The 15,720-nt window shown below is 45.2% G+C and overlaps 1 protein-coding gene across 7 annotated transcripts in view; it reads right to left on the bottom strand.

The window, feature by feature from the left end:
* Window positions 1-1,149: 1,149 nt before the first annotated feature.
* Window positions 1,150-15,720, bottom strand: part of SCN8A (sodium voltage-gated channel alpha subunit 8) — a 216,483-nt gene continuing 201,912 nt past the window's right edge. For all 7 annotated transcript variants that reach the window (XM_063712148.1, XM_054527251.2, XM_054527257.2 and 4 more), the window contains 2 exons: window positions 15,108-15,378; window positions 1,150-3,431 (listed from right to left, as the gene is read on the bottom strand). In XM_063712148.1, coding sequence (XP_063568218.1) covers window positions 2,284-3,431; window positions 15,108-15,378 — 1,419 coding nt within the window. In that variant the 3' untranslated portion in view covers window positions 1,150-2,283. The remainder of the gene's footprint in view (window positions 3,432-15,107; window positions 15,379-15,720) is intronic.

The raw sequence follows: 15,720 nt of genomic DNA, 5'->3' as shown, positions 1-15,720 counted from the left end.
ACAGTATTTATAATTCTCTTAAAAAGAATAACCACACATGTCAGCTTCTGTTTTGTGCTGTTTACAATGTAGCCTGTACATGTTACTATACATTCATCCTAGCAGTTAGCAGGGTCACTGAAAGATAGGCCTTCCCAGTCTGGTATTGGGTGTAGTACAAAAATTCTACGGATGCTGCTGCAGAAGCAGGCTTTAGAGAGCTGGACAGAGTTTCTAGTGGTCCAACAAGATAGAAAGCTCTGCTTACCGACTTACTGTGGTTTGTTCTATGCAAAACTAGTCAGGTGGACTGTGAAATTACCTTCAAAGTGCTTCTACTGCAAGGCAGATCGGTGTGTCTGATTATGGGTTGGTTCTTCTTCCCCCTCTAGTGTATGGTTCAGGAAGAATTTATTTTGATTTGGTTCACATGCTAAAGTCTCTTTTCACTCTTTGTATAGACTTCCTGACACATTCAACTGCAGCATCTTGGCTTTGAAATCCAGTCATTAGGTGAGAAACCCCTGGACTAAAAACTGTCTTTCCTAAAGCAGGAGATGGAATGGAAGATATGACGCTCCCCCAGAAGCCACACTTCAATGACAATGGGCAGGTCGCTAAGCAGATAGCAAAACTGGCTGCAAGGGAATGCACTGAGGGAAGCTGGAACATCCTAAAGAATTAATATTAAATTGCTTTCTCATGAAAACCAGTGCAGTAAAGAAACCAAGTGGGCTTGGTTCAGAGGCGGCTCCATCTCTACCTCAGGTCCCACCAGTGACTATTATTCTAATAATAAATGAAAGAAACCACAGCCGTAACCCCAATGCTGCTACCCTCACCCACCTCTGTGAGCAAGGGAAGCCCTGCTCAGTGGAGAAATGTGATGGAGGCAGGGGGAGCCATGCAGTGTGTGAGTACGCGACGACCCCTCTGCAGAAGAGAGAGGTCAGTTCAGAATATCTGAACCCCTCGCGGTATCAACCCATGCCTGGAGAAAGCCACAATGCAGAGGACATGATACGAAATGAAATGAGCACCCCATAACTCCCAATGAAAGGTCGTTTTAAGTTCCCCAAATTACCCCTAGAGATAACTGGTGCTACTTTGAATAGCACTTTTATCTCTACCCCAAATAAGTGTCAGTTCTCCAGTATGAAGGCTAAACGATCATCATAAATATTGCAAGATACAAATGAATTTTTTTTTTTATCCCTAGGATTTGGTTTTACAGTGACATAAATAGTACAAGCCATTTGGGATCAAAGTCTCCCCCATGTACTGGACACAGAGCAGCATTAAATAGTTCATCTTGCAAAATGTGCAACAATGGCTGTATGTTAGAGATGTCTGTTAAACATATACACGCAACGGATCCATCTGCTTGTTGGATTGGGTTTGTTTTTTGTTGGTGGTGGTGTTAGTCAATTAGTTGGTTGTTTCCCTACCCAGAAGGTGTATGAAGGACTTTTAAGAACTCATAATAAAGAATTGTAGCCGGTATGGAACTCTTACCATTTTCTCCAAATACAGTGAACGGTGCAGGGCTGGGTCCTGTCCAAAGGCTGACCCAATGCAAGGGACTAGATTAGTAGTGTCCTGTGGTGTATGGATCTCATGCATGACTTCTGATCACGGCATGCCATCATGCAAATCATTTCTACGCATTGAACGAGCACAATGTTTGGAATCGGCCTGAGCAAGTCCTCCTCAGCCTGAAGAAACCTGATTGTTTTCCCCCACCCATCTCCAAACCACGTGAAGCCCATGTGGAGAAGATGCGCTTTATGTCAAAGAAACTGACAATTAAATGACATGGGCTAAATGTGAGTGTGTGTGTGTGTGTGTTTTCTTTTTGCTGCTTAGCTTAACTAATGTAAGAATGCAAATATAGTTTGCATGAACAAACGAACTTTTAAAGTGATGCTTTCTGCTTCTGAGAATCAATAAAATGAAAAAATAAAATCCATTTGGCTGCAACGGAAATATGCTGGTCCCGGCAGCCTCTCTTCTGTTTCTGTATCTGGTTAGTTTTGTCCTAAGTTGCATTGACTGATGTGGAACATGCAGTAACCACCTGCCCAAGCATTAGAAAATCTGTAAGTCTAAGGAGCGGGGTCCTTTGCCCTTGGCAGGTCACTGCTCAAGATGCAGCTGTGTTGCGTGGTAAGCGGACGACGTTTGGTATAGATCTTCAGGTTAGAGTCTCCACAGCTGTTCTGCATTGATAATATTCAGGAAGTTTGTAAACAATCTTTCACTTGCGAGTTTTAGATCTGTATAATATTGAATTTTTGTTCTCCTCTAACACTTGGATTCTCTGACCTCTTTTTGTCTTTTGGCTTTTTCCCTTCTTCCTTCCTCTGCCCGCTGCTGTTTCTCCTTTTCAGGTTTAGTTACACTGTCATAGGATGGGAGGGAGGCTGTAGATGGGGTGCTCTCTTTTTTCTCCCGGTGTGTGCCTCCATTCTCCAGCTTATTAGAAGTTGTCTTTTTGCAGATGAAGCCCCGCCTTGCCAAATGTCCCCGGTAGGCACGCTGCAGGACCACTGCAGATACCTCCTCCTGCTTGCGACGCAGCGTGGTTGTGATTGGCTCGTAAGACACTTTGGAAGGATTGGATGCCACGAACCGCTCTTCCATCTGCTGCCGCAGGATGTCCAACTCCCCGCTATCTCCCAGGACCCGCTTGGTGAAGGCAAAAAGGATGTCCAAGCAGTGGATGCGATCCCCGCTCACCATTGGCAGATCCATAGCGATGAGCTCAATGGTATTGGGCTTGGGCACTCGGAGAGGATGCTCCAAGGCATCTGCAAAGTCTGCCAGCTTACAGTACTCAATGAACTGGGTGGCATCGGGGTCGAACTTCTCCCAGATCTCATAGAAGGTCTCAAAGTCATCCTCACTCAGAGGGTCTGCACTTTCCTCTGTGGCTACACTGAAGTTCTCCAGGATGATGGCAATGTACATGTTCACGACAATTAGGAAAGAGATGATGATGTAGCTTACAAAGAAGAAGATGCCCACTGAGGGGTTCCCACAATCTCCCTTAAAGCCACTCCCTGGGTGTTCCTTATCTAGGCTGCAGTCAGGGGGGCGGTTTAGGATGGGCAGCAGCAGGCCATCCCAACCAGCTGAGGTTGTGATTTGAAACAGGCAGATCATGCTGTTGCCAAATGTCTCAAAGTTGAACATGTCATCGATACCAGCCTCGTGCTTCACATATGCAAAATTGGACATCCCAAAAATGGAGAAGATGAACATGACCAGGAAGAGCAGAAGGCCGATGTTGAACAGGGCAGGCAAGGACATCATTAAGGCAAAGAGCAGGGTACGAATCCCTTTAGCGCCTTTGATCAGACGCAAGATGCGCCCAATACGGGCCAATCGGATGACTCGGAATAGGGTTGGGGAAACAAAGTATTTCTCAATTATATCTGCCAGGAACATTCCTAAGAAGAAGAATAGAAGAAGTTATGTTATTGAGATTGGAGACACCCTTTCTCTTTTTTTTTTTACCTGGCATTGTGGAACCCTTAGGTTCAAAGGGCTTTGCAGAATAAGTGCCTTACTATTCGGTCTGAACTCTCAAAAAGTGACATTTTGGCTGGGCACGGGGGCTCACGCCTGTAATCCCAGGACTTTGGGATGCCAAGGCAGGTGGATTACTTCAGGTCAGGAGTTGGAGACCAGCCTGGCCAACATGGTGAAACCCTGTCTCTACTGAAAATAAAAAATTAGCTGGGCGTGGTGGTGCACATCTGTAATTCCAGCTACTTGGGAGGCAGAGGCACAAGAATCGCTTGAACCTGGTAGGTGGAGGTTGTAGTAAGCCGAGATCGTGCCACTGCACTCCAGCCTTGGCGACAGACCAAGACTCTTGTCTCAAAAAAAAAAAAAAAAAAAAAGTGACATTTTAAACATATAGGAAAGTAAACAATAAAATAGACACCTATGTGCCTAACACACATAACACACAAATTTGTCTTTTGATGTTGTTGTTTTTTGTTTTGAGATGGGGTCTTGCTATGTTGCCCAGGCTGGTCTTGAACTCCTGGGCTCAAGTGATCCTCCTGCCTCAGACCTCCTGAGTAACTGGGATGGAACACAGATTTAATAGAGGATAGCATTTTACCAATTTTTCTTCCGCTTTCATCATTCCCAGATGAAGCATCCACAATGCTGAAGATGGTATGTATCATTCTAGTGTGTGCCTTTATAGATTTACTATGTAAGAATCCTATATATATATAATTTCCTACTATGGTTAGGAAATCATACTGTATCTGTCTTATTTATTTATTTTAAATATTTTGTAGAGATGGGGGTCTTGCTATGTTGCCCAGGCTTGGTCTTGAATGCCTGGGTTCAAGCAATCCGATCCTCCCTCCTCAGCCTCCCAAAGTGCTGGGATTACAGGTGTGAACTGCCACATCCAGGCTGTATTTGTCTTCTGAGGTCCATCTATTTAGGTCTCTACCTTGTTTTTGAGATTTAACATTAGAATTGTGAGATTGATCCCTCGTGTTGAAATAATTTTAGATTACTCATTCTAACAATTGAGTGGTATTCCCTTTTATGAATAGGTCCTCATTTACTTGTTTTTCTACTCAAGAATGATTAGTTTTTTTTCCCAGATTTGTGCACATATGATTTTCCAAGATGTTACTGATACTCTCCACAATGGAATCAAATTTCCATATCCACAAACAATAAATGAGAGGTCCTGGCTACACCTCATGACCTCATTATCCTTTAACTTTGATGTCTTACTTATTCTCTAATGCTAGCAATTTTCAAAGTATCTTCCTCTTTGCTCTGAAAAAACATCTTTGGTTTCCCATAGCCCTACCTCCCTAGTCTACTAAACTAGCCTAGAAAACTAAAGGGACTCTCAGGAGTGACTTTCAACTCTGAGCTGATAGATTTTTGTGCTGCAAGTCGTGAATCAGAAACCAGTATCAGGCTGGGCGCAATGGCTCATGCCTGTAATCCAGCACTTTGGGAGGCTGAGGTGGGCAGATCACTTGAGGCTAGGAGTTCAAGACCAGCCTGGCCAACATGGCAAAACCCAGTCTCTACTAAAAATATACAAAAATTAGCCAAGTGTAATTCCAGCTATTCAGGAGGCTGAGGCATGAGAATCACTTGAACCCAGGAGGCAGAGGTTGCAGTGAGCCGAGATCACACCACTGCACTCCAGCCTGGGCGACAGAGTGAGACTCCATCTCAAAAAAAAAAAAAAAAAAAAAAAAGGTATAAAAATTAGCCGGGCGCGGTGGCGCATGCCTGTAACCCAAGCTACTCAGGAGGCAGAGGCAGAGGTTGCAGTGAGCTGAGATCACACTCCAGCCTGGGCGACAGGCAGAGACTCTGTCTTAAAAAAAAAAAAAAAAAAAGAGAAGAGAAAAAGAAAAGAAACCAGTATCAGCAGGTAAAGATGCCAAGGCATTAGGATATAAAGGCAGAAGGTGAAAGTGTACAAATCGGAGAGCCTTTTTGTAGTTATATTCATCCAGGGATTCACCTCAACCAGGCCACTTGTTCTTTAAAGCTACAGAGCAATGAGGGGACCCAAATGAGCGGCTACAGAAGGAAGGAAGAGGAGTCGAAAAGTCTGGGAAATGACAACCGAAGGGAAGGCACTGACATGTTCTCTTCGTTCAGTACCTTCTCTTATTGTCCAGGCACTAACAAGAAAATGGGAGCTTCAGCTGACATGAGGGATTTAATTTAAGGAAACATTTCTCAATCATAAGAATGTATAAATACTGGGGCAGTTAACTGCAGAAGGCTACAGAATCCCCTTTGAAGAATTTTAGCTTTTCAGGAAAAGACAAGATGCAGTAAGTTCAGAGAGCGGGTCAGGTAACCTCTTGGAGCCTCTTCAGGAGCTAGAATTCCATGGGATATTTGAGCCTTCAAGAAAATCTCTACCTTAGCCAGGACCCACCCATGATGATTTCTCAGCTTCTCAATTAAATCATAACCAGTGACCAAAGAAGTCAGGTTATGTAATACATATTCAAGTATATGTGATACTTGTAGCCCATATATGGTGGGCAAGTAGGGCTTCAGAGAGAAGATGATGGCTGAGGTAGGTTTTGAAGGATGAATGTGTGTTTGTCCCCATAGAAAAAGGGAGAGAAATGGGGCAGACAGTAATGTAGGCAGTAGAAACACCATTTAAGGGGTACTGGAGGTGGTTTCAGAGCTAGTTTTACCCCAATTCCTTGTGATGGTTAATATTGTCAACCTGATTGGAATGAAGGATGCAAAGCATTGTTTCTGGGTGTTGCCAGAGGAGATTAACATGTGAGTCAGTGGACTGGCAGAGGAAGACCTACCCTCAATGTGGGTGGGCACCATCTAACTGGCTGCCAGCTCGGCTAGAAAAAGCAAGCAGAAGAAGGTGGAAGAAGCTGACTTGCTGAGTCTTTCGGCCTTCATCTCCTCCCGCGCTGGATGCTTCCTGCCCTGGAACATCAGACTCCAAGTTCTTTGGCTTTTGGACCCTTGGACTTACACCAGTGGTTTTACAGGGTCTCTCAGGCCTTTGGCCACAGACCAAAGCCTGCACTGTCAGCTTCCCTACTTTTGAGGATTTGGGACTCAGACTGAGCCACTACTGGCTTCCTTGCTCCTCAGCTTGCAGCTGGTCTGCTGTGGGACTTCACCTTGTGATCATGTGAGATCACATCTATCCTATTAGTTCTGTCCCTCTAGAAAACCCTGACAGATTTTGGTACCAGGAGTGGGTCTAGAGGAACAGAATTTTAAAGATAGATTTCTTTAGTTGGTTTTGGGGTTTCTGGAGTTGGCTGCTTAATCTGATTCGACCCGAAAATGCTAAGGACTCTACTTCTGATAGTATGGAGAACACTGATAGTCCCTGGTGTGAACTGTTTAGAGAGTTATGCAAAATAGATGGTATTTGATATTCCTGATTCGTCGTTCTTGAGAGGCAAGGAGTTTAGTGACTCTATACGTAATACCTTTGACCATATGTGGAGAACCAAGGAATATAATGAAGTTGGTTGGTTCCCCTAAGTTCACTGGAGAAAGTAATGAAAGAAAAGGATGAGCTCAGGGATTCTAACTCCCAGCTCCAGAGCACATAATGAGCCTCAAGTCTTCTAAGATTTCCCTGAGTCTTATCTCCCGTAGACAAATGGCTGAAATTGCGGAAAGTCAGACACAAGCTCTTACCATGCAAGTGGCTGGCCTGCAAGGAAAGGTGCGTGCGTAGCCTCCCTAGGTATCTATTGTTAAAGTGAGGGCACTGATTGAAAAGAATGGGAACCCTGCAACTTGGAATAGGGATGTGTGGGAGGACCCTGATGAAGCTGGGGACACTGAGCTTGTAAACTCTGACAGCCTTTTTTGCCAGAGGAAACAGCCTCCTCACCCCCAGTGGTGGCAATATCCCTTCCCCCACCCAGGCTGCCACCAGCCTTTCCACATTTGTCTGAGATTAACCCTGCAATGCTTGAGGCAACAGTGGTCTCCCCTGAGGCAGTTGCCAGGCAAGACAATGCTGATTCTCCTCTGAACCCACCCCCAACACCCCTGTTTGTTTCTAGACCTGTAACTAGACTCAAGTCATGGTAGGTCCCTAGAGGTGAGGTTCAGAGTGTGACTCATGAGATGAGCTACACTCCAAAAGAACTGCTTGAGTTTTTTTCTTTTCTTTTTTTTCTTTTAAGACAGAGTCTTGCTCTGTCACCCAGGCTAGAGTGCAGTGGTGCAATCTCCACTCACTGCAACCTCCACCTCCTGGGTTCAAGTGATTCTCGTGCTTCAGCCTCCCAAGTAGCTGGGATTACAGGCACAAGCCACCATGCCCGGCTAATTTTTGTATTTTTAGTAGAGACGGGGTTTCACCATATTGGCCAGGCTGGTGTTGAACTCCTGACCTCAAGTGATCCGCCCCCCTCAGCCTCCCAAAGTGCTGGGATTACAAGCATGAGCTATGGCGCCTGGCCTGCTGGAGTTCTCTAATTTGTATAAGCAGAAATCTGGAGAACAGGTATGGGAATGGATATTAAGGTTGTAGGACAATGGTGGAAGGAACATAAAGTTGGATCAGGTTGAATTTATTGATATGGGCCCACTAAGCAGGGATTCTGTATTTAGTGTCGCAGCTCGGGGAGTTAAAAAGGTTCTAATAGTTTATTTGCTTGGTTAGCTGAAACATGGATCAAAAGATGGCCCACTGTGAGTAAGCTGGAAATGCCTGATCTCCCTTGGTTTAATGTAGAGGAAGGGATCCACAGGCTTAGGGAGACTGGAATGCTAGAGTGGATTAGTCAACTTAGACCTACTCATCCCAACTGGTAGGGTCCAGAAGACATACCCTTCACTAATACCTTGCAAAACAGATTCGTGAGGGGAGCACCTGCATCCTTGAAGAGCTCTGTGATTGCTCTTCCCTGTATGCCAGATCTTACAGTGGGAACTGCAGTCACTTAACTGGATAATTTAAATGCAATGGGAATAATTGGATCCCAAGGTGGCAGGGGCTGAGTGGGGGCACTCAACTGTCAAAGGCAAGGTGGGCGTAGCTACCATAATGGATAGCAGAGGCAAAGCAGCATTCAGAATAGTCTGACTAGTGTAGAGCTCTGACATTGGCTAATTAATCATGGTGTTTCTAGAAGTGAAATTGATAGGAAGCCTATTACATTCTTCTTGATTTGTGTAAGCAGAAAACTTCCAGGTCAAGTGGACAAAAGGCTAATTTGAATTATAAAAAAAGAGAATCATGCCCCCTCAACCAATTTCCAGACTCGAACCAGTATACAGACCCAGAATAATATTCCCCTTGAATAAAGGGGAGGCCTGGTCCCTTTGAGGAAGGACCCCACTACACTACCGACAATTTATACTGCTAATCTTTCTCCCATGCTTCCCCAAGGAGACCTCCGGCCTTTTACCAGGGTAACTGGTCCCCTTTCGGGGACTACTGGACACTGGACACTGGACACTGGCTCTGAGCTGACAATGATTCCAGGGGACCCAAAACATCACTGTGGTCCTCCAGTTAGAATAGGGACTTATGGAGGTCAGGTAATTAATGAAGTTTTAGCTCAGGTCTGACTTACAGTGGGTCCCAGATTCATCCTGTGGTCATTTTCCCAGTGCCAGAATGTGTAATTGACACAGACATACTTAGCAGCTGGCAGAATCCCCATATTGGCTAACTGGTAGTGTGAGGCCTATTATGGTGGAAAAGGCCAAATGGAAGCCATTAGAGCTGCTTCTACCTAGAAAAACAGTAAATCAAAAACAATACTGCATCCCTGGAGGGATTGCAAAGATTAGTGCCACCATCAAGGACTTGAAAGATGCAGGGGTGGTGATTCCCACCACATCCCTGTTCAACTTTCCTATTTGGCCTGTGCAGAAGTCAGATAGATCTTGGAGAACGACAGTGGATTATCATAAGCTGAACCAAGTGGTGACGACTCCAATTGCAGCTGCTGTACCAGATGTGGTTTCATTGCTTGAGCAAATTAACACATCTCCTGGTATCTGGTATGCAGCTACTGATTTGGCAAATGCCTTTTTCTCCATTCCTGTCCATAAGGTCCACCAGAAGCAATTTGCCTTCAGCTGGCAAGGCCAGCAATATATCTTTACTGTCTTACCTCAGGGGTATATAAACTCCCTGGCTTTGTGTCATAATCTTGCTCGCAGAGATCTTGATCGCTTTTCCCTTCCACAAGATATCATGATGGTCCATTACATCGATGACATTATGCTGACTGGACCCAGTGAGCGAGAAGTAGCAAACACACTGGACTTAATTGGTGAGACATTTGCGTGCCAGGGGATGGGAAATAAATCAGACTAAAATTCAGGGACCTTCTACCTCCGTGAAATTTCTAGGGGTCCAGTGGTGACAGGCCTGTCAAGATATTCTCCTTCTAAGGTGAAGGATAAGTTGTTGCATTTGGCCCGTCCTACAACCAAGAAAGAGTCACAACGCCTAGTGGGCCTATTTGGATTTTGGGGGCAACACATTCCTCATTTGGGTGTGTTACTCCGGCCCATTTATTGAGTGACCTGAAAGGCTGCCAGTTTTGAGTGGGGTTTAGAACAGGAGAAGGCTCTGCAATAGGTCCAGGCTGTTGTGCAAGCTGCTCTGCCACTTGGGCCATATGACCCAGCAGATCCAATGGTGCTGAGGTGTCAGTGGCAGATAGGGATGCTGTTAAGAGCCTTTGGTAGGCCCCCATAGGTGAATCACAGAGGAGGTCTGTAGGATTTTGGAGCAAGGCCCTGCCATCTTCTGCAGATAACTACTCGCCTTTTGAGGGACGGCTCTTGGCCTGTTACTGGGCTTTGGTGGAAACTGAACGTTTGACCATGGGTCACCCAGTTACCATGTGACCTGAACCGCCTCTCATGAACTAGGTGCTCTCTGACCCATCTGGCCATAAAGTTGGGTGCGCACAGCAGCATTCCATCATCAAATGGAAATGGTATGCACCTGATTGGGCTCGAGCAGGTCCTAAAGGCACAAGTAAGTTACATGAGGAAGTAGCTCAAATGCCCATGGTCCCCACTGCTGCCACCCTGCCTTCTCTCCCGGAGCCTGCACAGATGGCCTCATGGGGAGTTCCCTATGATCAACTGACAGAAGAAGAGAAGACTAGGGCCTAGTTTACAGATGGTTCTGCACGAAATGCAGGCACCACCCAAAAGTGGACAGCTGCAGCACTATAGCCCCTTTCTAGGACATCCCTGAAGGACAGCAGTGAAGGGAAATCTTCCCAGTGGGCAGAACTTCGAGCAGTGCACCTGGCTGTGCACTTTGCATGGAAGGAGAAATGGCCAGATGTGCGATTATATACTGATTCATGGGCTGTAGCAAATGGTTTGGCTGGATGGTCAGGGACTTCAAAGAAGCATGATCGGTGACAAATTTGGGGAAGAGGTATGTGGATGGACTTCTCTGAGTGGTCAAAAACTGTGAAGATATTTGTGTCCCACATGAATGCTTACCAAAGGGTGACCTCAGCCGAGGAGGCTTTTAATGATCAGGTGGATAGGATGACTCATTCTGTGGACACCACTCAGCCTGTTTCCCCAGCCACCCCTGTCATTGCCCAATGGGCCCATGAACAAAGTGGCCATAGTGGCAGGGATGGAGGTTACGCATGGGCTCACCAACATGGACTCCCACTCATCAAGGCTGACCTGGTTATGGCCACTGCTGAGTGTCCAATTTGCCAGTAGCAGAGACCAACACTGAGCCCTCAATATGACACAATTCCTCGGGGTGATCAGCCGGCTACTTGGTGGTAGGCTGATTATATCAGACCTCTTCCATCATGGAAAGGGCAGCGGTTTGTCCTCACCGGAACAGACACTTACTCTGGATATGGGTTTGCTTATCCTGCATGCAATGCTTCTGCCAAGACTACCATCTGTGGACTCATGGAATGCATTACCCACTGTCATGGTATTCCACACAGCATTGCTTCTGACCAAGGCCCTCACTTTACAGATAAGGAAGTGCGGCAGTGGGTTCATGCTCATGGAATTCACTGGTCTTACCATGTTCCCCATCATCCTGAAGCAGCTGGATTGATAGAATGGTGGAATGGCCTTTTGAAGTCATGATTACAATGCCAACTAGGTAATAATACTTTGCAGGGCTGGGGCAAAGTTCTCCAGAAGGCCATGTATGCTCTGAATCAGTGTCCAATATATGGTACTGTTTCTCCCATAGCCAGGATTCATGGGTCCAGGAATCAAGGGGTGGAAATGGAAGTGGGACCACTCCCCATCACCCCTAGTGACCAGCTAGCAAAATTTTTGCTTCCTGTTCCTGCGACATTATGTTCTGCTGGCCTAGAACTGGAACTAAGGTTCCAGAGGGAGGAATGCTGTCATTAGGAGACATAACAATGATTCCATTAAACCTGAAGTTAAGATGGCCACCTAGCCACTTTGGGCTACCTCTAAGTCAACAGTCTAAGAAGGGAGTTATAGTGTTGGCTGGGGTGACTGACCCAGACTATCAAGATGAAATCAGTCTACTGCTCCACAATGGAGGTATGGAAAAGTATGCATGGAATTCAGGAGATCCCTTAGGGCATCTCTTAGTATTAGCATGCCCTGTGATTAAGGTCAATGGGAAACTACAACAGCCCAATCCAGGTAGGACTACAAATGCCCCAAACCCTTTAGGGATGAAGATTTGGGTCACTCCACGAGGTAAATAACCACAACCAGCTGTGGTGCTTGCTGAAGGCAAAGTGAATATAGCATGAGTAGTAGAAAGTAGTCATCAGTACCAGCTACGACCACATGACCAGTTGCAGAAATGAGGACTATTAATTGTCATGAGTATTTCCTCCTTATTTTTTTAAGAACATGTTTGTGCATGTATACACTTGTACTAGGAAAATATCTTCATTTTAGTTCTTTTCTTTTTCCTTTATCATGTGACATAAGATTTGTTGACTTCGTCTCAGCATTTAAGTGTTGTTAACTTTATGTAATAGCATTCAGGTTAAGGATTAGTGCGCTTCTGGTTGTACGAAGGATAGCTGTATTATGTTAGGCATAATTAGGACCTTATTATTGTATTTATTTAGAGATTAAGTATGATTTCAGGAGATGTGTATGGGTTCAAGTTGGCAAGGGGTGGACTTGTAATGGTTAATATTAAGTGTCAATTTGATTGGACTGAAGGATGCAAAGTGTTACCAGAGATTAGGCTGGTGCAAAAGTAACTGCAGTTTTTGCCATTACTTTTAATTTGAGTCAGTGGACTGGGAGAGGAAGGCCCACCCTCAATGTGGGTGGGCACCATCTAATCGGCTGCCAGCTCAGCTAGAAAAAGCAGGCAGAAGATGGAAGAAGCTGACTTGCTGAGTCTTCCGGCCTTCATCTCCTCCCACGCTGGATGCTTCCTGCCCTCGAACATGAGACTCTGAGTTCTTCAGCTTTTAGACTCTTGGACTTTCACCAGTGGTTTGCCAGGGGCTCTCTGGCCTTTGGCCAGACCAAAGGCTGCACTGTCAGCTTTCCTACTTTTGAGGATTTGGGACTCAGACTGAGCCACTACTGGCTCCCTTCAGCTTGCAGATGGCCTATCGTGGGACTTCACCTTGTGATTGTGTGAGTCAGTTCTCCTTAATACACTCCCTTTCATATATACATCTATCCTATTAGTTCTGTCCCTCTAGAAAACTCTAATACATTTCTTACTTTAAAAAGATGATTTCTATACTTTTGTTTCTGAACAAATTAATGATTAATAAAAATCCCCATCATCAAAAACATCTTCCTGTTTTTAGAATACCATTTGAAAATAGGGGGCATGATTTGGTCTGTGGATTTTCTGTGTCACTCAACGATGAGTGGCCAGGAAAGTTTCAAGAGCAGTGGACAAGGGTAGCATTGTCCAAAGTGTGTTTTGTGAGAAATTAGGAGAATGGACTTGAGGCCAGGGGGCTGGGCTTGAACCCCCACTTGCTCACTTACCAGCCAAATGTCTTGGGAACCTCTCTGTGCCTCAGTTCCTCAGGATTCTTAGAGGTTTGTTGAGACGATTATATGAATTAACATATTTAAAGCACTTATTATGGTATCCGGCACATAATGTGTTCCATTTAAATATGAGCTATCATTATTATTACTGAAAAAAAGGAAACTGTGGTCTAATAAAGGTGGGATGCTATGTTACATTTAAACAGAATTCTTTATTTTTGAGACTAGGTCTCTCTTTGTCATCTAGGAAGTGTAATGGCGTGATCTCAGCTCACTGCAGCCTTGACCTCCTGGGCTTAAACAATCTTCCCACCTCAGCCTCCCAAGTAACTGGGACTATAGGCACATATCACCATGCCTGGCTCATTTTTTTTTTTCAGAGATAAGAGTTTTATCATGTTGCCCAGGCTGGTCTTGGAACTCCTGGGCTCAAGCTGTCTGCCCACCTTGGCCTCCCAAAGTGCTGGGATGACAGGCATGCACCACTGCACCCGGCCCAGAATTCTTTACTGTAGGACTTCCAAGAGAATTCAGTAATGTGCACTGTGAACCCTCAAAGGAAAATTAAAGGCAGTGTTACCTAAAGTAATTTCCTTACGAGATTCTTTTCTTGGGGAGAAATGCATAGGATTAGTGTTCCACATATCAACACACTTTTGGACATGCTGCTCTGGAGGACAGAACTAGAGGGTGGCATGGGCCAAGGGGAGACCCCTGCCTTCTGGTACCTTATAACCACTGCACTAGGCCCAGCATGGCCACTGGAGCTCTGGGGCTGGTCCCATGGGTCTCGAGCACTCTCTCTAGTGTAAATGAGTCAAACTTACCTGGAACTAAGGCTGAGTTTTATCACACAAGATGCGTTTCAGGAAGGCAAGGTAACATTTTGGGAGGGCAATCAACAGGGTGGCATTTCCTGCTGCCTGCCTGCCAGGACACCATCCCCCCAACACTTTTAGGTTGTAGCAAAATGCACACAGTCACTGTTAAAAAACATGGACTTTGGGATCAACTTGAGTTATGCCTCCACCATCTCCTAGCGAGTGGCTGTGGACATCTATACAGTCCAGATAATAAAGAAGCTTGCTTCCTGGGATGTAATAAGAATCAAATAAGATAACACAGGTGAAGAAACTCTCAAACTGTAGTTGGCCCGTAGTAAAATCTCAGTAAACAAGCCCTGCCAGTAACAGCAGCACTACCATGGCCATCACCACCAGAACTTACCTAGACTATTTCGTTAACAGCCAAGTTAACAATCATTCCTTTTTTCATTTTATACTTCTATTGTGCTACATTTTTTAATGACAACTTTCTTTTACCTTCCCTGTTAGACTTTAAACTCCTTAAAAGCAAGAACCAATCTTTTTTTTTTCTTTTTTCCCTGAGCCACAGAATTTATAATCCAAGACTACTAAGAACACTCAGTAGAAACTTCACTGACCATGGAACCCGCTAGGCAGGCCCCCGAGATGACTCAGGGCCACACATGGGCTTAAGCTATGAGGGTATCTTGCCTGCACTTCAGACCTGTGTCATTCATTCCTCTCACGGGAAATCTCATCCTCATAATCAGTCAGGTCCCCTTTCCCCTCGCCTACTTCCCCAACCCCACTCACCCACAATGGAGAGGATGACTACCACGAAGTCGAAGATGTTCCAGCCAATGGTGAAGTAGTAGTGCCTCAACGCAAACATTTTGAGCACACACTCACAGGTGAAGAAGATAACAAACACCAGGTTAATCCAGTAGAGGATGTTCTCCATCTGCTTGCTTTGAGTGTCAGTCTCCACCATCATTGTCACCATGTTAAGGCAGATGAGCATCATGATAACAATGTCAAAGGCTTGCTGAGTGACAAAATCAAAGACGATTCCTTGGATTTTGTTCTGGGGAGGAAGGGAAGGAAAAGATAAAAGATTCATGAAAACCTTTCCAAGCCAACCTATGGAAGCTGTCACCCTGCTAATCGAGGTACCCTCTCCCTTCTTTTCTGTAATACTGGTCAGCTCTGCTGCTCTGTCAGGAGCATGGCTGGAGACCAACATCAATATTACCTCACCAAGAGCTTTCCAAAGTTACCAGCTTCTCTCTTTCTGTTTTTTGGTTTTTTTTTTTTTGAGACAGAGTCTCATTCTGTTGCCTAGGCTGGAATGCAGTGGTGCAATCTTGACTTACTGCAGCCTCTGCCTCCTGGGTTCAAGCAATTCTCATGCCTCAGTCTCCCGAGT

The sequence above is a fragment of the Pongo abelii genome, chromosome 10, assembly GCF_028885655.2.
Source record: "Pongo abelii isolate AG06213 chromosome 10, NHGRI_mPonAbe1-v2.0_pri, whole genome shotgun sequence".
Classification (NCBI taxonomy): domain Eukaryota; kingdom Metazoa; phylum Chordata; class Mammalia; order Primates; family Hominidae; genus Pongo; species Pongo abelii.
The sequence above is the reverse complement of the archived record's forward strand: the minus strand, read 5'-3'. Positions and strand labels throughout refer to the sequence as shown.